At 59.2% G+C, this 21638-nt stretch overlaps 3 protein-coding genes across 3 annotated transcripts in view; 1 reads left to right on the top strand and 2 right to left on the bottom strand.

The window, feature by feature from the left end:
* Nucleotides 1–182: 182 nt before the first annotated feature.
* Nucleotides 183–10651, top strand: FAM83E (family with sequence similarity 83 member E). Its single transcript, XM_028530517.2, has 6 exons — nucleotides 183–417; nucleotides 533–2231; nucleotides 3197–3364; nucleotides 3724–3848; nucleotides 7414–7858; nucleotides 9586–10651. Exons 2-6 carry the CDS (start codon nucleotides 1758–1760, stop codon nucleotides 9859–9861), a joined length of 1488 nt encoding a protein of 495 aa, XP_028386318.1. The 5' UTR covers nucleotides 183–417; nucleotides 533–1757; the 3' UTR covers nucleotides 9862–10651.
* SPACA4 (sperm acrosome associated 4) lies at nucleotides 5070–6813 on the bottom strand. The gene has a single exon (XM_028530519.2). The coding sequence runs from the start codon at nucleotides 5790–5792 to the stop codon at nucleotides 5418–5420; it is 375 nt and encodes a 124-aa protein (XP_028386320.1). The 5' UTR covers nucleotides 5793–6813; the 3' UTR covers nucleotides 5070–5417.
* Nucleotides 10652–10787: 136 nt separating the features above from the next.
* The window catches only part of SULT2B1 (sulfotransferase family 2B member 1), a 31060-nt gene continuing 20209 nt past the window's right edge, over nucleotides 10788–21638 (bottom strand). The window contains exons 3-7 of the mRNA XM_028530236.2: nucleotides 19119–19327; nucleotides 16700–16826; nucleotides 16180–16274; nucleotides 12530–12710; nucleotides 10788–11009 (exon numbers count right to left, since the gene is read on the bottom strand). Coding sequence (XP_028386037.1) covers nucleotides 10810–11009; nucleotides 12530–12710; nucleotides 16180–16274; nucleotides 16700–16826; nucleotides 19119–19327 — 812 coding nt within the window. The 3' untranslated portion in view covers nucleotides 10788–10809. The remainder of the gene's footprint in view (nucleotides 11010–12529; nucleotides 12711–16179; nucleotides 16275–16699; nucleotides 16827–19118; nucleotides 19328–21638) is intronic.

The raw sequence follows: 21638 nt of genomic DNA, 5'->3' as shown, positions 1-21638 counted from the left end.
CACTCTTGCGGAAACCCTACCTGCTGAGGCCAGGTGTCAGCTGTTCCCCGCACCTGCTTCCCAGAATTAGCCACACCCTGTGCTTCCCTGCCCAGCGCTAGGGGCATTGGGCGGTGCTAGGACAGGGAAGTGAGAAGGCGGGGCTGCGGTGGGGAAGGGATGTGTGGGAACAGGTGAGGCCCTCCCCCTCCCACCAAACCTGAGTCTGGCTGGCCACAGGCTTCCTGGGAGTGCAGCCTGGTGACTGCGTGCTCCTGGGTCTGGACCTCATACCCTGAGCCCCACACCCCAGACCTCCCTTAGGGACCTGCGTGGGCCCTCCCTTGTGTTTACACAAGGGGCTGGGTTCCCAGGATCTGAGGGCGACACCTGATGAATGAGGCCAGTCTGCCGGAAGAGCGGCCGAAATACAAGCAGGTCTGAAGACCCGGATTACACCGTCCCCCCAAAAAGGCAAGGGGAGACCAAGGGGGTGGGGAGCTGGCCGGAACCAGAGGGGACCACGCTTTATTCCTCTTCTTTCTCCTTGCAGGGCTGGTTGCTGTGCTCTGGAGGAAGTGCTTGGGTGCTGGGGTCGGAAGGCGGGGCTGCTGGGTTGCACAGGTCAGGGGGACACAGGCTAGGTCAGGAGCCTCGCACAGAGGGGTTCTTATCCTTACTCCAGTAGGAATGAGTGGACAGTCAGCAGGAGATAGTGGGATTCAGGCCAAAGAGATGAGTCAGCTCAGCCAGGAGTCAGCATAGATCAGGGGGGCAGCCAGTCCCACGGACGGTGGCCAGTGAGTCTGGCCTCAGCCTGGATGGCTTGTGGAGAGCATGGGCTGGTGCCACGGTGATGAGTCCCTTCGCGGGGCGCATGCTACACTGTAGCAGCCTGAGCAGGGCACGGAGGCCAGGCCCGGGAGCAGGGTCCTCCATCCGCAGGGGAGACTGACCTAGTTCCCTGGCTGGGGAAGGGGAAGGGCAATGCCAAGGCTGACAGCTGGAGTGCATTTCCCCAAGGCTCAGAGAGGAGGAACCCAGAGCGGGCAGCCAGTGGGTGCTGGTGAGCTAGCCACCCAGTTGTTGGGAGAAACAGACCCCCTGCACACAGCTGGGAGTGCCACCGGGTGTTCAGCTGGGGAGACAGTCAGCCAGAAGCGATAGATGCCTTCCAGACAATCAGAGAGACGGCCACAGACGGTCAGTTAGATGTGCTGCCGGCCAGGGGCAGACCGGCTGCCAACTCTCTCCCTTTGGTGAGGGACATCCAGGTGGTTGCAGACAGGCAGACAGCCTGTCCCCAGGAGGTGGTCAGGCAGGCAGCAGACTGTCAGCTAGGACAGGCCCGTCCAAGCCTGAAGAGTCCACTGGTGCATTGTGTGCTGGCAGGCTGGATGCCGTGTGCTGGAGCAGAGATGGGCAGCTGATGAGTCACAGAATTTGGAGACAGTGCCAGGCGGTCAGCCTAGCCCACAAGCAGGGCCAGTTGTGAGGTCGGGCAGATCATCAGGGACAGCTGGCAGGAAGGTCAGAGGGCCAGCCAGTCATGGTGGCTGGAGGCTGGCGGGCAGTTGGTCTGCACGGCACTGGGCAGTCAGTCATTCGGGAAGTCTGTCAGTGAGCTGGGACCTCGTGGGGAGCCCTTTGGACTTCCCTAGGGCTGCCCTGGGGGCCCTGCACAGGGTCTGCCCACAGCAGACGCCACATGGTCAGTGCCTCAGACACAGGCAAGCCCTCAGACACCCAGCCTCCAGATCCTCCCACCGGGTGGCCCGATGGCAGCCTCCCAGCTTGCGGCACTGGAAGGAGTGGATTCAGGGGCCGAGGGGCTGCCCCCGACAGAGACCAGCCTGGGCTTCCTGTACTCCGAGGGCCAGCGGCTGGCCCTGGAGGCTCTGCTGAGCGAGGGTGCGGAGGCGTTTGAGGCCTGCGTGCAGCGTGAGGGGCTGCAGCCCTTCCTGAGTGGGGATGAGCTCCGGGGCCTGGCAGCAGCGGCCGAGGACTGGACAGCAGCCAAACAGGAGCCCAGCAGGGCGGCGGAGGGAGCCTCGGTCGCCAATGGGGCCTCCGGCAGCCTGACCTACTGGCCCGGACAGTCGGAGGAGCCAGTGCCCGTGCTGCGGCTGGGCTGGCCGGAGGACTCGGGCTGGAAGGGCATCACGCGGGCGCAGCTGTACACCCAGCCACCCGGCGAGGGCCACCCGCCCCTCAAGGAGCTGGTGCACCAGGAAATCCAGGCCGCCTGCAAGGTGGGGGCAGGGCCTCAGGGGCCTGGGGTCCCTTCCATGGGCGTTCTCACGTGCAGACTCCCAGACCTGGGAGAGCGCACATCCCCTGGGACTGGGGCTAGTCCACACTCCCAAGACTTTATCTTCCTCCTCTCAGATGTGAGGGTCCCTCGTCTTCTCCCGGGGATCTGGGTGCCCTCAGGCATCCATGTCTTTTGGACCTAATCAGGACCCCCTTGGCTCAGTTGTCTGCTCTGCCCACGCTCCCAGCAGGGTAGGGTCCTCCCCGCCCCCACCCCAGGGAGGGCCCAGATGTCTCCCTTGCACCCTACCCCTACCCTGGCCAGCCTGTTCTTAACAGATTTCGTGTTGGCCAGCTCCCATGCCAAGTACTGGACCTGGGTTAACATGTAATTCTCACCAGGACCCTGTGAGGTTAGGACTTACTACGTCCATTGAAGAGATGGGGAAACTGAGGCATAGGAGGCCAGGAAGTGGCCAGGCAGAGACATGAACCAAGGCTCTCTGACCCATGGGTCAGGGCTCATTGCCACTGCCTTTTCCAGCCTGTGAGATCCCAACCCTTAGTCACCCCCTGAGTCCCCGGAAGTCCCCTTGCTGATCTAGCAGGCGGCCCTCCCATCTGCCCCGCCCCCTCAGAGATCCCGGCAACCCTGGATTCCCAGGTGTGCAGCTTCCCACAGTTCGCTGCAGAGGCTTCCAGCCCACCGACCCCTGGAGCAGGGCCCCCATGTAATGTCACGGCTCGGGGGACGCCATGCACCGTTGTACACATGTGACCAATGGCTGTTTCCCAGCAGCTGGAGGACTGTTCCTTTCTCCTTCACAGACAGGCTCTGTGTGAACACCCCACAGAGGCCAGGCCGTTAAACCCTCAGTTTCCAGAGCATGTCACCCCCAGCACCCCACCTCTGAGTGTCCCCTGAGCCCCAGGCTCTACCCACAGCCCCTCTCCCCACCTCCAGCTGGTGGCTGTCGTCATGGACGTATTCACTGACCCAGACCTGCTTTTGGACCTCGTGGAGGCAGCCACGCGTCGCTGGGTGCCTGTCTACCTGCTCCTGGACCGCCAGCAGCTGCCCGCCTTCCTGGCGCTGGCCCAGCAGCTGGGGGTGAACCCCTGGGCCACTGAGGTAGGGGCCTGGCTGCAGGGACTGCTGAGTCCCCTTCCCGCCCACTGGTGCTGGGGGTACCAGAGGCAGACCCTCCCACGGGGTCCTGGGTCATCGAGGTGGGTGCCAGCTGAGAGGGTCCCCTGAGATAGGATGCCCCAGGCATTGGGGGAAGTAGGGTGGGCCAGCCACAAGGGTCCCTCTGAGTAGGGGGAATCTCCAGGAGACCCGTAAGGCCCAAGATTGGTGGCTCCGGGGAAGCTGGGACAGACCCTTCTACAAAGCCATGGGGCCCCCAGGTAAGACCAGCCTGGAGGGGCCCCAACTGCATGCAGGTCCCATGAGGTTAGCCTGAGCAAAGGTGTGCCCCCACCTCCCAGAACCTGGACATCCGCGTCGTGCGGGGCTGCAGTTTCCAGAGCCGCTGGCGACGGCAGGTGACCGGCAGGGTGCGGGAGAAGTTCCTGCTGCTGGACGGCGAGAGGGTCATCTCGGGATCCTACAGGTGAAGCCCCCCAGCCACACCGCCCTGGCCACATGGTGTCCTGTCCCCAGCTCTCCCGTGGCATGCTCAGAGAGCACTCGGGTCCCCCTTCCAGCCTCTCGTTCCTCATCGGTGAGGTGGGTGGAGACGCCCTGCCAGGGGAGGAGGCGTCCTTGGGCAGAATGGGCGTGGGGTGGGAGCCGGGCCTGCCTGTGCGGCCCCAGCCTCTCGGCCTGGGGCAGGTCTGCGTCTCTCTGACCGGTTTTCTCACCTGGAAAACGGGGTCTGCAGTTTGTGTGTGTCACTTTCAAAACTGGGAGGACCTGGGTTGGAGTCCCAGCTTTGCCCGGGGTCACGCCGCCTGCCGGAGTGTCTGGGAAGAAAGGCGTCCGGTGCACAGAAGGCCCGTTCCTTGGGCCATCTGATGCCCCCCTCTGCTCTCTTTGGGGTCTGACCGTCCCTGGTCCCCAGCTCTGCGTCTTCCCAGCTCTGCAACACTGCGTCTCCCTCACTCTGAGCCTCAGTTTCTCACCTGGACAGTGAAGAATGAACAGCTGCCTCAGTGGGTCCCAGCAGGCGGGGGCAGGGGGCAGCGATCTGGGCACAGATGGCCTTGGTTCAAGGCCTTGCTCTGCCAGTTACTAGCTGGGTGACTGTCTCCACCCCTGTGGGCCCCCGCAGAGCGGGGTGACGTGATTAGTGACCGGAGAGTGAGGTGTCACCACAGAGGCGCTCTCTCGCTTTTGGGACCAGATGACTGTGGTGTGGGGGAGGGGCTCTCCTGGACGTTGTAGCTGCGTCCCCGGCCTCTCCACCCAGCAGATGTCGGTAGCATCCCCTTCCCCAGGTATGACAACCCAGAACATCTCTAGACATTCTCAGGTGCCCCCCTGTGATGGGCAGAAGTGCCCCCTGAGTGGAGGGCTGCTGCCCCAGACCAGTGGTTTTAGCCTTCAGCATGCTCCAGAGGGCTTGTTAACACACAGATTCCCGGGCCCCACCCCCATTCAGCCTGCCTGGGGCGGGGCCTGGGGATTGGCATTTCTAGCTAGTTCCTGGGCGACGCTGGGCTGCTGGTCTGGGGACCACCCCCGGAGGACCACCAGGGTCAGAGCCGAAATGTTTCCAACAGAATCTGCCTTCCCAGCCTCATGGGAGGATTCCTCAAGGTGACGACGCTCCCGACGCTCCCTGGCGTGTAACACACACCAAGCACTTCAAAAAAAACCCCCAAAAGACGTGCTTCGTAAATACCAGCTGGAGTTTATTATATTTTTTACTATATTTCATCGACTTTAAGGTGCCACCCATGAAAGGAAGCATCCCCCCAATCAAAACGTGGAAAGTTGTGGGTCTTAGGACCAATGAAGTACCACAGTGCCCTCACACCCACGGGGCACGGCCCCCACCACTAGGGCGGGCCTCAGGGTGCATCACGGAGCCCACGTGCCTGGTGGGCAGGCCTGGAAGCCAGGGCCACACGGGGTCGTCCAGGGCCTCTGGCCATTTAATGGGGAGGGGGGAGGAGGCAGGGGACACGGGGAGCAGCAGGGCCTCGAGACCAGTCCCAGGCCCTGCCTTCCAGGCTGGTCACAGCCCACGGAGCAGCAGCACGCCCAGTGCCAGGCCGGTGGGGGTTCCCACCGGCCGGCTGCCTGCGGGGACCGGGGCCCTGTTACACAGGTTGCCGTAGCAGCAGGTGGAGACCAGGCTGTAGGTGACGCCCTGGTAAGTGACAGGCTCCTCACGGCCACAGGAACTGGACTGCACGCAGCCCTTGTTGATGATGGGGCTGAGGCCGGGGGCCGTCCCCTGGCCCGTGAAGCAGTCCTCGTCGTTGCCGCAGTTCATGGGGATGCCGGGGCAGCTCAGGGAGTCAGTCAGCTCACAGAACAGGCAGTTCTTGGTGCCTGTCGTGCCTGGGGGCAGAGCCATGCCCAGCAGCAGCAGCCAGCCGAGGACCATGGTGGCCTGGCGGCGGTGCCAGTGCCCGAACCAGGCCGAGGGCGCCTTGGGCCTCGCAGAACTGCTGAAGGGCGCTCCTCACGTCCACAAGGCTTGGGCCCCTGGCTCTGGGCTCCTGCCGTCAGCACGTGGTGTGTCCTCAGTTCCCAGTGCTCCAAGTCCCTCTCAGGAGCTTTGCGGTGACCACAGATCTCAAGTCCCTGGGTCTCAGAAGCTTCTTTCCCGGGACAGAGATGAACCAGTGGCTGCCGCCCGATAAGAAGCTTTGTGGAGTGGAATGGGGTGACCTCACAGACCCTTCAGGGCTCCCACTGGCCACTCTGGGGGTGACATCATAGGTGGGGGAGGGGTGTCACAATCTGAGGGGCAGGATGGCCGGCTGATCTGTTAGGGAACGAGGACAATGCCACTCAGCTGAGGCGAGAACGCTCGGGCCCAGCACTTGCCTACCTGCCCACTGAGTCGTCCAGTCCGCTGGGTTCTGGGCTCCGGGCGCTGCGTCTGCCGAGTGCCCCTGGCGAGCCCCCTTGTGCAGGTGGGCAGACCGAGGCTTGGGAGGAGAAAGTGGTGTGAGCTGAGGTTGACTTAATTCCAAAAAAAGGCATTTATTGAGCACCTACTGTGTGCGAGACCGGTGCTAGATGATTTCAATAGCAGCCACTACGATGGCAGACTAGCAGGCTTCCCGTGCTGGGCATGTGCTGGGCACCGTGCAGGGAGCTCGACCCGTGTCCTCTCGTGAGCACCTTCCTGCGTTCCAGCTCTGTCTGTCGGATGTGCAGACAGGCGCCCGGAGCAGGCACAGCCAGAGCCTGGCACATAGCAAATGCTTAATAAATGGGGGTCCTTATAGGAAGCAGCTGAGTCTCAAAACAGTCCCCACCCGTGTCAGAGAACAAACCCTGTCTCTTTCCAGAGGGGAAACTGAGTCATCCCTCAGTGGGAACAGGACGAGCCCAGGTTGAAACTCACGTCTGATTCCAGATGCTAATTTACATATCTTTTTTAAAAAAGATTTTATTTATTTTTATTTGTAGAGAGGGGAAGAAAAGGAGAAAAAGAGGGAGATACACATCAGTGCGTGGTTGCCTCTCACGTGCCCCCTACTGGGGACCTGGCCCACAACCCAGGCATGTGCCCTGACTGGGAATTGAACCTGCAACCCTTTGGTTTGCAGGCCAGCACTCAATCCACTGAGCCACACCAGCCAATTTACATATCTTTTTTTTTTAAGATTTTATTTGTTTATTTTTAGAGAGGGAAGGGAGGGAGAGAGAGAGAAACATCAATGTGCGGTTGCTGGGGGTTATGGCCTGCAACCCAGGCATGTACCCTGGCTGGGAATCGAACCTGGGACACTTTGGTTCCCAGCCCACACTCAATCCACTGAGCTACGCCAGCCAGGGCAATTTACATATCTTAACATGCTGTCCTCATGGAGGAGGTACCTTGGTGGCTCCCATTCTACAGAGGGGCATATTGAGGCGGGAGTGTGGCAGGATTTTCCCGAAGTCATGGTCACACAGCCTGCCCTGTGACTAGGTGAGGGACGGGTGATGGGGGCCAGGCTGGGTCTCCGGGGCCTCCGGGAGGTCCTGACTGCCCTCCCCATGCCACCCAGCTTTACGTGGAGCGACTCACGCCTTCACCGAGGCCTGGTGACCCTGCTGACCGGCGAGATTGTCGATGCCTTCAGCCGTGAGTTCAGGACCCTGTATGCGGCCTCCTGGCCTCTCCCACCTGCGCCCACTCCGGGCCCCTTCATCAGCACCCTGGGGGGGCTGAAGCTGGCCCACAGCCCTCACTCTGTGGCCCGCCGCCTCTCTGTGGCCCCGGTGTCACCGCCGCTGCCTGATGTCTCACCACTGGCCCAACGCCTAGCTGCCTGCCGAGTCTTCGACAGGGACAGGCAGGAAGCCCCGGCCATCCCAGGGCCGGCGCTGAGTGACATCCTGAGGAGCATCCAGCACGCCCGGACCCCCAGCGGCCCTCCAGCCAGGCCCAGCCGGTCCCTGTGGGATCTGAGCCGCCTGTCCCAGCTGTCGGACTCCAGTGATGGTGATGAGGTGAGACCTGGTGGCCATGAGAATGGCCAGAAGAGGCCCAAAAGGATGAAGGTGCTTGTCCAAGGTCACGAAGCTGGGCTGGAGGGTCCCTGCTCTTCTGAGGGCCTACTATGTGCCTGACCCCGGGGAGGTGGGGAAACCAAGCTGTTCGTGAGTTTCTTTCTCTCTTTCCTTCCTTCTCTCCCTCTCTCTCTTTCTTTTTAAGATTATTTATTTATTTTTAGACAGATGGGAAGTGAGGGAGAAGAGAGGGAGAGAAACATCAGTGTGTGGTTGTGTCTCATGCCCCCACTACTGGGGACCTGGCCAGCAACCTAGGCATGTGCCCTGACTGGGAATCGAACCATTGACCCTTTGGTTTGAAAGCTAGCGCTCAACCCACTGAGCTACACCAGCCAGGGCTGTTCACCTGAGTTGCTAATCATACCACCTGCTTCCTGTACCCACACTGTGTGCAGCGCACTCAGTGGCAAGGAGCAGAAGCCCTGAGAGCCCTGGGTGCGAATCGCACCGTGGCTGTGAGAACCGAGCAGGGTGGGGGTGGGGTGGGTTTGGTTGGGAGTCTGCTTTCTCTGAGCCTCTGTCTTCTAGTGAATGGGCGGAGCGGTCGCTTTGTCCTTGGTTTGCTTGGGAGGAGAAGTCATCAGAATGAAATGGACCCATAGTCGTTCTATGATAAATGCCCCAAATAGAATTTGTTTCACCACATCCTCCTGCCAGGGCAGTGAGGCCAGACGCCCGCCCTACGAGTGGCTGTGGATGGGAAAGCTGAGGGCCAGCGAGGCTGTGGAACTCGCCGAGGCCGAGACCACCGTCTTCCTCGGCCCCTTCCCAGGCGCCAGGCCCCACGCCAGCGCCTTCGGGATCATGGCTAAATTCAACCTTTGCCACAGTCCTGGGAGGTGGATGGTGTTATGGCTCCGCACCCACGCATTTCGCAGATGGGGAAACTGAGGCACCAGGGAGGCTTGGAACTCAGCCCTGGTTGCCTCCCAGGTGGGGCTTTGAAGTCCTCTGTGTGCTGCCTCCCCAGATTTGAGGGTCATGAGCTCAGGGGGTCCCCTGTCCCCCAGCTGCCTAGATGCTGAGGTTTCAGCAGGGCCTGGCCGGTTCTCTGGGGCCCCTGGGCAGAGCCTCAGTGTCCTTGGCTGTACAGTGGGGCGCTGAGAGGACAAGAGACTGGCCCTGGGTGCAGGCTGACTCGGGAGACCGGCCCTCTAGGAGCTGTGCCCTCTCTGAGCCTGTTTCCCATCTGCTAAGCGGGAGCTAGAGGCCTGTCCTGAAGGTGAGGGAGAAATTTCCTAGGAATTGCCTCCCTGGTCCCAGATGGGTGGGGCGGGGCCAAGGTCCTCACCTCCACCTGGTCCTCGGCCGCCGCCCTCACCCAGCGTCGCCTCCCTTGGCAAATATTTGCTCCCCCAGGGGGAGCTGCTGGCTCCTTCCTGTTCCTCCCGAGCTGCAAAGCAGCCCGCAGGTGGGACACCCCTCCGGGCCCCCACTGGGAGTTCCAGGACACCCTGCTCCTGTCCCTCCTGGTTCTGGAGCTCCGAGCCTTCTCACCTCCCCTCAGAGTGTCACGCCCTCTTCCCTCCCCTCCGCCTTCTGGGTCGTCGCTCCCTCCTCTCACCTCCTCCCTCTCATTCTCCGTCTGCCTCCTCTCGCTTCCACCCGCTCCCTGAACTCGGCCCCGAGAGCCCGCTCTCACCTCCCTCTCTTTCCCTCCACAGCTCAGGAAGTCCTGGGGCTCCAAGGACACCCCAGCCAAGGCCCTGATGAGGCAGAGGGGCACCGGGGGCACCGCCAGGGGGGAGGCGGATTCCCGGCCGCCCTCTGGGCCCCAGCCCTGGGGCGGCCCCCGGCCTCTCATCCCTGCCCGCCGCTTCCGCTACCTGTCCCCGACCCGAAGGAGGTTTGGGGACGATGCTGCACCCAAACCCCCGGGACCCAGAGGCGGCCGGCAGCCAGACTGGGCCACCGGGGCAGGACTCAGGGGGCGACCCTGACAGGAGCCCATGCTGTGCTGGGCTGGCCCCTCCCAGGAGACTCGAGGACAGTCTGCTCAGAGCCCCCGCCTCACCTCTGAGTGTGGGAAGCAGAAGGGATTTTCTCCCACTCATTCAGGAATGTGGGCAACTCCCACACCCACTCAACCTCAGTGTTGTGGTCTAGAAGGTGGGCACACTGTCTCCATGAGCCGGGATCCTGGACAGTGGACACCCCGACCCAGCCTTGTCAGAGCCCCCCCCCCCACCCCCGCAGCCCAGGGGAGGTCTGGCTGAGCAGCATCCATGCTGGCTTGTGTGGGTGGACGATGGGGAGTCCCCCGGGACGCACCGGCTCCGGGGTGTGAGCTCAACTGAGGGGAGGAGAGACCCCCAATCCAGGGAGCAGAGCTGAATAATGGGGGACTGGGGATCAGTGGGGACACAGCTGCTGGGGACCAGCTCAGGGTCCTGGAGAGGCACTGGGCAGATGCTGGGACAATTTTGTGGGTGCTCAGGGGTGAGTGGTTGGGGTTCCCTTTTACCTCTGCTCAGAATACACCTGCTTCATGTCAGAAACTCGCATTTCCATGGCCTAGCAGGAGACCTAGGAGTCCAGGCCGCTGGCCCCTCCTCCCTCAGACCCAGGAGACCAGGCCCCCAGCCCCTCCCCCCTCCAACACTGGGGTCCTGGTCCCTGACCCCCTTCTTCCCAAGGACCCAGGAGTCCTGGCGACAGCACTCTGACCATGGGGGAGTCAGGTGCCCAGCGCTGCTGGGCCTTGGGGCCACCGACCCCACTGACGTGCCAGGAGGGGAAGAGGGCCTCGCCCTGGGGAGGCCTTGGTGCTGGGGGAGGGGTCCCCACCCAGCCTCCATCCGCACTCCCGCGCGCCCCCTGCCGTCCTCCCGTGGCATGCCACCTCCATAACACAGCCAGGAGCCGCGGCAGGAGCGATGCGTTTATTCTCAAGGTTGTGGAGAAGGGTGCTCGGAGGCCCGCTCTGGGTTGGGGCTGGGGTCAGGGCTGGGGTCCGGGTCCGGACTGGCATCCTCGGGGTCCTCGTCCCAGGGGAAGGCCGGCAGCCCCCGCATCCGCTCGCGGTAGACACGGTCGAAGGCCTGACTCTGCGCCACGGTGAAGTGGTTCTTCCAGTCTCCACAGACTCCTGGGGTGGGGGTGGGTCGTGCAAGATGAGGACCATTGGGAGCACCGGCCCAACATCCCAGCACCCTGTTTCCCACCTCTGGAGCTTATGCCAGAGCCGCCGTCCTCCCCCCACCCCCGCCCCATCTCCATTTTGCCCCTTTCACGCCTGTGTTGCTGACTCGAACACTGGCCACGGGGAACCTGTCCAGACCCCTGGGTACCGTCCCTGCCCCCTGCTCATCCAGCCAGCAGACCACTTTCCTGCCCCCACTTTACCCTGACACCTTCAACCTCTGCCCAGAACACCCGCCTCCCCATCTAGCCTTCCCGCACGCCTGGCGCAGCCCCTGGGGTCTCGGCCCCTGTGACCTGTCACTAACCTGAGGTCTAGAACAGGGCCTCCTCACCCCTGGGCGTTGCCTCGCCCTCTACGGCTTCCATTACTGCGCTGACACTGGGAACCGTGCTTCCCCCACCTTACTCACTCACTGGGGCCATGTGTGCTGTAGAAGGTTTTCGACCTTCACAGCAACCCAGCAGGCCAGGGGCGGGGCCCTGCCACCCTCCCCACCTCCCCAGCCCTCGGTGTCCCGGCCTGGGATTCTCCCAGTCTCAGGTCATCACTGGGCTCCGCCCCTTACCTGGAACCCTAGGGCCAATGTTACTTGGGTGACAGCATTTTGAATGTTAGCAGGTGCCCTCACCACATGTTCCGTGACACCCCTAGTGAGGTCTGAGGGGGCTCCCTGTGTCAGGCTGAGTGATGACTGCCCCCCCTCCACCCTCGCCAGATGTCCTCATCCTAATCCTTGGAACCCACTCAGAGGTGACCTTCTGTGGCAAAAGGGACTTTGTAGATGTGATTAAGTCAAAGGTGGGGAGAGAATCCTGGTTTATCCAGGGGGACCCCACTCCATCACAAGGGTCCTCGTAAGAGGAGGCAGAAGGGTCAGAGTCAGGCACGAGGCTAGGCTGCAGGCTTGGGGGACCGAGGGAGCGGCCGGGAGCCAAGGAACGCGGGCCGGACCGGAAGCTGGCCCCACATGACCGGAAGCCGGAAAGGCGGGACCAACGCTGCCCTAGAGCCTCCGGAAGGAACGGGAGCCTGCTGACCATTAGTGTCAGTGCAGTCAGACTGATTTTCAACGTCTGAGCTCCGGAATTACGAGAGTAAATGTGTGTTTGTTTTCAGCCACTACGTTTGTGGACATTTGTTACAGTAGCCACAGGCAACTAACACGTTTCCGGCCCTCGCCAGTCAGGCCACAGCTGAGTGTGTGGGTAGTCCATTCCGTTCAGAGCCGCCTGGCCTTTCCTTCCTATTGGTAGCTCTCAGGGGTGGGGGGGGGGGGTTGAGGCCTGGGGCGACAGGCACGCCCCCAGCCCCTGCCGAGCCCCTGCCGAGCCCCGTGTGTGAGTGTGCCCGCCCAGAGCCAGTGCTGAGTCCACAGTGACGCTGTGAAGGCAGTCCTGCTCAGGGAACCTCCCCCCAGTAACAGCAGGGGCAACTGAGGCCCGAGCCACACAGCAGTCCCGTACCTTTTCGGAGGAAGGCCCCACGGCGCTGGTCCAGCAGGCTGGGGGGCAGCAGCGTGAAGTTGGACATGGGATTGGCCCTCATGGCCTCAAAGGCCGAGTGCGCCACCACGGAGGCCAGCGCCTCCTCGCTCAGCTGCCAGCCCAGGAACTGGCAGACACGCCGCACGGAGCCGGGGAGGTCCTGCGGGCAGAGGGGAGGGGTCAGGGGGCTAGCAGAGAAAGGGGATCCCAGGCAAGGAAGGAACCCCAGACCGAGTTTGGATGTCGGAGCTCCAACCCAGACTTGGCTGCGTGGCTCCACACTGCTTTGCCTAAGTTTCCCCAGGCCAAGGGGTTGGGCTATGGCCTTGGAGAGTTCTGTGCTGGGTGGGAAGGGGTGAAGCAGGGTCAGAGGTCACAGCAGAGGTCAGAGGTTAGCGCCTTATGTGGAATCATCCTCCTTGAGGTTTGAAACGGGGTGTCAGCCAGTCTGTGCCCCAGACCAGTTCCTCCCCCAGATCTCCATCCCAGAGCAGCCCCATGGCTCACCCAGTCACCGACTGGGCCAGACTCCTGGCCTGGCCAACCCCCTCCCCTCCCCCCTCTGTCCCTGTCAGTCACCAGCCCCACCCCTCTGACCTTGACTCTCTCTGCCACGTCCCCTGTGTCCCTACAGCCCTGGCACTGGTCAGGCCTGATTCTCTCTCTATAAACCCTTGCCCCACCTCCTCCCTGGCCTCCCTGCCTCCAGCACCCCACACCCAGACCTGGGCCTGCTCCCAGCCTTCCTCTGGCTCCCTGGTGCCCAGGGACAAGAGTTCCAGTCTCCAGGCCTGGCTTTCAAGGACAGGTGTAGTGGCCCTTCTGAGGTGCTCCCCTCCTCCCAGGGGTACACCATCCCCTGCACTGTCCTCCCCCTTCTGGGCATGGGGCTGCCAGGAGGGCCCTGCCCCCACTCCTGTCCCACCTGGCAACCCTCCCCATCCAGATGCAGTGCAAGGACCTCCTGCCCGTGACCTCCACGATCCAAATCACTGTGGACTGAGTGCCTGCTGTGTACCCAGCCTTGGTCCAAGCCCCGCAGGTGCATCTGCATTGATCCTGCCCATAGCCTTGCAGAGAGATGCCAGCATCTCCAATCAGTACACGGAGGCTCAGAGAGGGGAAGACACTTGTCCAGGGTCACACAGCCCTCCGCTCCACCTCTCGGCCTACCCCCATCTGTGCCCACCCAGGACAACCAGCCTCCTGGTCAGCTCCGCCCGCGCCTCGGCCCCAGTTTTCCAGGTCATGCCTGGTTTCATAACCACCCAGCCCTTCATCCTGTAGAACCACTGACGTGCCCCAGAAATTCTAACAAGTTGGCAGTCCCTCACACCCAGGGGCAGCCCAGATGCTCTGTCAGGCTCCATGGCCCAGTTTTGGGTTTGGAGAAGAAAGCTGGATGGAAAAGGTGGAGGAGGGGTAACTCCAGAAATCTTTTCAGGATCTTTCCATCAAAAGACATTTACCAGGATGAAGAAAAAGAAACCACCCATGGGGCCCAGGGGTTGTGTGCCTCAGACTCTCTCTAAGTGATAAACCCCCATTTCCTCCTCTTTATTTATTTATTTTTAGCAAAAGGGGAAGGGGAGGGAGAAAGAGAGGGAGAGAAATATTGGTCAGTTGCCTCTCACACACACCCTGGACCAGGGACTGACCCTGCAACCTGAGTATGTGCCCCAATTAGGAATTGAACCAGCAACCTTTTGCTTTGCAGGACAACACCCACCCAAGTGAGCCACAATGGTCAGGGCTGTTACTGCCTCTTAAAATGGGAATAATAACACTATTGGGGTGAACCATATAAAATTACCAAATGTCAGCAAGTTCAGGTGGTTCAGTGACGTGGTAGCTCACCTGCCTGCACTTGGTGAGGATTAAATGAGATCGATAACCTGTGTGTAGCGTCCGGTGCACGGGGTTTGCTGTTTCTGTTGTTACGAATCAGGCCCTTGCTCAGAACCTGATCACTCTTACTTTTTTAGTGTTTTTTTTTAAAGATTTTATTTATTTATGTTTAGAGAGAGGGAAAGGCAGGGAGAAAGAGAGGGAGAGAAACATCAATGTGTGGTTGTCCCTCACATGTCCCCTATTGGGGACCTGGCCCACAACCTAGGCATGCACCCTGACTGGGAATCAAACCAGCAACCCTTTGCTTCACAGTCCGACACTCCATCCACTGAGCCACACTGGCCAAGGTGGAACCTGCTCCCTCTCACTTTGCACACTATGCTAACATTCTGGCATCTAACCCGGTCGGGTGGTAACAACAGGCTGGTGCTGGGTACTGTGGCCCTCACAACAGTGCTGTGAGGGTGCATTTCCCACCCATTATAAGGATGAGACCTCTGAGGTTCTGAGAGATTTGAACTGCTTCCCTGGACACCAAAATCCAGTCTCTTCCCACTACAAAAAGTACTGACAGAAAGGAGAGCCTAGAAAATACACGAAGGGTACACAGGAGAAGGGAACACGCCTGGGGCCGTTGGTGAAAGGACACGTACTGGGAGCATCCCCAGCTTTGGGACTCTGGGGACAGATTAAACACCTAGAACGGCTGAGCACGTTTGCTGTGGACTGTTCCTGCTAGAAGCCCAGCATCCTCCTTGCAGCTGGACAAAGCCCTAGGCATTTCGAATGGCCCCTACCTCCAGGAAGCCCTCCCTGATTGTTCCAGCCAGAAGGCGTCTCTCTCCTGGGTGCCTGTCCCAGGTTACCCAGACAGGATTCCAGTCTAATGCCAAAGTTGTTTCCTCCCACTGCTTCCCTCGGCCTTTCAGGTCCCAGACACCAATGAAGGTCACCATCCACGTGCCACGGTTTCTCATGATGTCGTCGATCCCATCACCTCCCCTGCTCAGAGTCCACCTAGGGCTCCCACCTACTCAGAGAAAAGCCAAAGTCCTTACTGTCTGCCTTCATTTCCCACCCCACCCTCACTCACTGGGCCACGAGGCCTCTTTCCAATCCTGGGACTACATTGAGCACGTTCTCACCCCGGGACCTTTGCACTGGCTGGTCTCTCTGCCCAGGACACTTTCCCAGATACCCCCGTGGCTCCCTCTCCTCTTTCAGATCCTTGCTTAGCTTAAGTATTATCTTTTCCTGAAGGTCTTAACTCCCCTGTCCTGGCTGGTGTGGCTCAGTGGACTGAATGCCAGCCTGCAAAACAAAGGGTCACCAGTTCGATTCCCAGTCAGGGCACATGCCTGGGTTGCAAACCAGGTCCCCAGTAAAGAGGCGTGTGAGAGGCAACCACACACTGACATTTCTCTCCCTGTCTCTCTTCTTCCCTTCCCCTCTCTCTAAAAATAAATAAATAAAATCTTTTAAAAAATTGTCACCTCTCCTGACCACTCTACTTAAAAGTCCCACCCACACATTCCTTGCCTTCCTCTCTCTCCTTTTCTTCTTAGCTCTTCTCCCCAACTGCCATCTATTTTGTTTATCTGTCCACGGCCCCTCTCCCGCTCACGGGCTCAGGGACCCCATTCTGTTCACCACTGTGTCCCCAGTACCTGGTGCATCCGCAGCAGCAGAGTGGCCTTATGGAGGGGAAGTGGGAGGGCGTGAGGAGAAGAGGAGTTGGGGAGAAGGGGGTACTGGGCGAGGCGGGGGCGGGGAATCACCTTCTGCAGCTCCTCGTAGGTGATAAACAGGAAGTTGTCTTTGCCCTGCATCCGAATCCAGCCTTTAATGTGGTCGAACCAGGAGCCGAACTGCACTGCGGGCAGAGGGGCGGAGGGGTGAGGGCCAGGCAACAGGGCCACCCTGCTGGGGCTCTGAGGGACCTGGCTAGCCCCCATGGTCCCTCCGAGCGGGATGCCTCCCCCTAGCCCCTCACATCTGGTGCCCCGTGTCTCTCTCCCTGTCTCTCTGTCTCCATCTTTTCCTACATTTATTTCTCTGTCTCTCTCTCTCTGTCTCTGCCTTAGTCTGTCTCAGTCTCTGGCTCTTGCTCCCTGTTTCTGTTTCTTTTTGTCTTTGGTCTCCCTCTCCCTCTCCCCTTCCCCCTCCATCCATCTCTCTCCGTTCCTCTTGGTCTCTATAACGCCCTGTCTCTCTGCCTCTCTCCCCTCCTCCGCCCTCCCCTGTCCCTGTTCTCTGGCCCGCTAGAGGCTCCCGCCACACCCCCTCCTCTGTGCTCACCTTCGCCTTTGAGGAAGTTCTGCAGGAACTGGTCAGGTGTGCCAGGGTCCTTCAACTGCCCGGCGATCTTGGAGTAATGATACAGCGACACCACCACGTCCCGGGGGTTCCGGCCCATGTAAATCACCTGTATGGGGATGTCAGGGAGAGGGGAGAAGGTGTTGGACACAGCCAGGACCCCAGCCCCTGCAGACTGTGTGCCTTGAGCTCCTGTCTTCTGACTCTGCAGCAGGAAAGCCTCAGGGTAGACTTCACAGGGGACTTCCCAGCTTCCTGATAGCTTGGATCATTTCAGCTCATCCTAGACAGAGGACGGGGAGACCTCCCTCCAACCACATTCTAGGAGGAGAGAGGGGCTGTTCCTGGGTCAGGTGGAAGGACTGTTTGGCTTCAGGGAATGAAGAGTGGATTAGAAAGGTATGGAGTTCAGAATGGGGGTGATCAGGGTGACAGGTGTTGAGCAAAACAGAAGAGAAGCTGCCCCTCCTTCCTGTTGCCAGAGCCGAGGCCCCAGTCTCCTTCCCTACCTCCTCCCCAGCCCCCCAACCTCCACGTAGCCCCAGTGGCTCTTTCTTCACCCAGAGCTGACCCGCCCCCTCCTTGGCTCTCCAGCTCCCCAGGATCGAATCCCTGAGCCTGGGTCTGCTGCTGTTTAAGGCCCTGATTGCCTGGCTCCAATCTGTTTACTGGGTTTACATTCTGCAACCAGCCCCCTCAGTCCCATTAGATATGTCCTTTTCTGTCAACGGTTTCCTTTCACAAGATCAAGGTCAGCCACATGGTAGTCAGCCATGTAGGTATATGTGGCCAACTTCCAGCAAAAACCCTGGACACCAAGGCTCGGATGCGCATCCCTGGTGGGTAACTCCCTAGGCTTGTTGTCCCTCGTCATTGCTGGGAGGGCTAAGCGCTGTCCACGGGAGTCCCCTGGGACAAGCAGTGGCAGCTCGCACCAGATCTCTGCCCACACCACGTGCCTCTTCCCTCTGTTAAGTTTATTCATTTTTTTTATTTTTTAAAGATTTTATTTATTTCTCTTTAGAGAGAGGTGAAGGGAGAGAAACATGGATGTGGGAGAGAAACATCCATCGGTTGCCTCTCACACGCCCCCTACTGGGGACCTAACCCACAACCCAGGCATGTGCCTTGACTGAAAATCGGACAGTTGGTGGGACGATGCCCAATCCACTGAGCCTCACCAGTCAGATCCGCCCCTCTGCTGATCTTAATTTCTGGCCTTTCACTGTGGTAACTGCAACTGTGAGTCTAACTAACTCTGAGTCCTTCTAGTGGATCCTGGAGCCTGAGGGTGGTCGTGGGGCCTCCTGGGCTCCATTCCCTGTCCCATCTCTGTCTCCACTCACCTCCTGGGTGACCCTGGCTTTAATGACTCATTTCGTTATCTATCTGCAAATCGCAAATATATGTGCCCAGCGCAGATCTCTCTTGTCAAGTCCAGATTCGTCCACCTCACTGCCCCCTGGCACCCTCCACCGGGACATCGATGGGCCACCGTGGGGCTCGCACCTTCCGCCGAGCCTCTCCCTGTTCGCTCCCGCTCAGCCCCATCCTCCCACTTCCTGCAGTCAAACGCGGTGGAGACAATACCCCTGACTCATCTGTTTCTCTTACACACCCACATCCAATCTGTCAGCAAGCTGTCCTGGTTCTACCTTCAAAATACAGCCCTTTTTCTTGACTTCCATGGCCACCACCCTGGTCACCTGAATCCACGCCTCTCACTTGGTCTCTCCCAAAGTCCGCCTCCCTGCTTACTGCCCTCGTGGCGACGGGCGGTTCCCCATCTCTCCAGCAGAGGGCGCCAGTGAAAACCCAAGTCTCCAGTCTCTGCTCAGAGCGCTCGCGCTGGCTCAAGTTCCCGCCACAGCCCACAGGGCCCTGCACATTTCGGCACCCCCCACCCCTCGTCACCTTCCTGACCTCATCTCCACTCCCCTCCCCCTCTATCACCTGGCTCCAGTTTCCCAAGCCGTCTCGTTCGTCTTCAGGCACGTCACACCCAGCGCAGGGCCTTTGCACCTGCTCTTCCTCTGCCTGGAATTTTCTTCCCCCAGACCGCCACACCCCCTCACCCCTGCATCCTCTCACCTCCAACCGGCTTCTTCCTTCACCTCCCAGGTGGTACATACTCAGATGGGACCTTCTCACTGGGGCCTCCCTTGCCCACCCTACTCACAATAGCCACGCCCACCCCTGACCTTAACCCTCACCCTCTCCTTCACGAGATCAAGTTTTCATCTTGGACACAGTCAATAGTTGCCTTATTTATTCCATCTATTCTCTGCCTGTTCCTCTTTAGAATGTGGGCGGGGCTCCATCAATATGTGCTGAATTCATCATTGGTTAGTTATGCCCTCCCCCCCACACGCACACCTCCCATCCCTCCCTCCCCCTGCACCTTGGCCTTGGAGGTGAAGAAGGACTTCGTGAAGAGCTGGATGGGGAGGTGGGAACTCATGAGGCGGGGGTTGGACTCATCCGGGAGGCTGAAGGCGCCCACGACGGTCTCGCACCAGGGTGCCCGCTGCCATATGGGCACCGAGCGGACCCAGGAGGGGTCGCCGTCCTTTATGATTAAGCTGAGGATCTCGATCATCCAGTTGGTGCCTGGTGGGAGAAATTGGGCAAATTAGTCGGAGGTGGAGAGGGGTGAAGAGAGGGGATTTATCATGGTTGCGTTTATTGCACAAATGGCCACGTAGTTGGTGGCGCAGATTCCTCACAACCAGAGGAAGTGGCGGGGTTGGTTATCTCTATTTTCAGAGCAAGAAACTGAAGCTCAAAGAAACGAGGTCGCTGGCCCAGGTGGCAGAGCTCGGAAGGTGGTGCGTGGTGGAGACCGGCTAGCTGTCTACCCAGCCCCGTTCCATTTTCCTACCAGGAACATGATGGGACTACACAGCTTCCCCTGCAGCTGCTCGGGGCCATGTGACTGAGTTCTGGCCAAGGACGTGCAGGTGGCAGCCATGTGCAGCCATTTCCAGGCCTGGCCCATAAACACCTCCCACGTGATCTGCACTCTCTCGCTCTCCTGTCTGCCGGCTGGATGCAGAGACACCAGTGGAAACTGGGGCTCCCAGGAATGGCTGAGCCACAGCCCAAAGGGGCGGGGCTGTCTGAGATGGCCGGGTCACCCCCCATCCCGTCCGTGCCCCCCACCCCCACTTCCCTGCATCCCTCCTGCACTGGCGGGAGTTCACAGGGTGAAATAAAGCTTCTATGGGTCTAGCTTCTTAGATTCGGAGGCCCATGGCTTAGGGCGGAAGGACTTGCCAATACATAGGAGAAGCTGGAATTGAATCCAAACTCGGCTCTTTTCACGGCCCCTTTCTGGGAGTAATGCCCTGGTTGTGTGAGAAGCCACAAATGACATGTAGATGGAAAGGACCTCATTCATGACCCAGGTCACAGGTGTGTGGATTCCAGGATTCTACAGGCAAGTCAGTCCAGAAATAATAATAATAATAATAATAATAATAATAATAATAATAAATGTTAACAATCACCTATTACTAGTATTATATTGTTTTAGATTCTAACAACCACCCTGTGCCAGTCTCAGTGCGTGGCCTTGCCGCCCTAGAGCCACACTGTTGGTTGATACTGGGACTCAACCCCGCAAACATTCTTCCTTTGCCAGCCAGCGCAATATCACGCTCTGTCAGTAGAGGGCGCCGGAGGACCCTTGCAGGAGGATGGGGTTTCTCTTCCCGGTTTTTGTGGGCTCCTCTCTGCCGGCTCCAGTGATGGAGAGTGACCGGCAGTGCAATGGATCCAGTGACACTTACTCCGCCCGCCCCCCCCCCCCGCCCGCCCCTGTGCCCGCCCCCAGCAAATTTCCTTGGAATATCTGCTTCAGCCACACAGCGTGGGTCTGTTCCCTGTATTGGCGCCTCCTGTGTCCATTGGAGTTCTTGTGACCCTTTGGTAGTTTAATCCCCTGTTACTAGTTAATAAATTTTTGTGTGTGTGAGTGTGCGGTCAAATAAACAGAACACGCAATTTACCGATTTACCCATTTTAAGTGGGAAAATGAACAGATCATAGAATTTGCCAGTGTAGTCATTTTAAGTGTACAGTTCAGTGGCATTAAGTACATTCCTGTGGTTGGGTGAACCTTGCCGTCCACATGGCTTCACACGCAGCCCGCTGTTTGGGGAGCAGATTTCGACAACTTGCATGGAGGGAAACTTGGTTTATCCATCAAAATGGTTTGGTTATCCACCGAACCTTTGACTAAGCAGGTCCATATCTAGGAGTCTATTTTCCATGTAAAAAAATACGTGTGCAAATGCATGTGTGTGCCTGCGGTGCACACACAAGATGGGGGATTGTGCATAAAGTTTACGTCGTGCATCCAGGCACAGGATTGGAGCCTAGTACCCACTAATCAGCGAGGGGCTGCTTAAGAGGAGCCTTGCGAGCATTATGCTGAATGAAAGGACACGTATTGTGTGATTCCTTTATATGGGGTGTCCAGAACAGGGAAATCCACGGAGAAAGTAGATTAATGGTTGTTGGGGGCTTGGGGACAGGAATGTGGGTGTTGGAAGGTGATGGCTAATGGGGACAAGGTTTCCTGTTGGAGGGATGAAATCATTCCAAAATCGATTGTGGTCATGGTCGCACAACTGTGAGTACAGCCATAGAACTGCACACTTTATTTATTTATCTTTATTTTTAAAGGTTTTATTTATCTATTTTTAGAGAGGGGAAGGGGGAGAGAAAGAGAGGGAGAGAAACATCAGTGTGTGGTTGCCTCTTATGCACCCCCTACTGGGGACCTGGACCACAACCCAGGTATGTGCCCTGGCTGCGAATCGAACCAGCAACCTTTTGGTTCACAGGCCTGTGCTCAATCCACTGAGCCACACCAGCCAGGGATGAACTGCACATGTTTAAATGGGTGAACCGTCTG

This window comes from Phyllostomus discolor, chromosome 12 (genome assembly GCF_004126475.2).
Source record: "Phyllostomus discolor isolate MPI-MPIP mPhyDis1 chromosome 12, mPhyDis1.pri.v3, whole genome shotgun sequence".
NCBI lineage: Eukaryota > Metazoa > Chordata > Mammalia > Chiroptera > Phyllostomidae > Phyllostomus > Phyllostomus discolor.
This window is presented reverse-complemented; position numbering and strand designations above follow the sequence as displayed.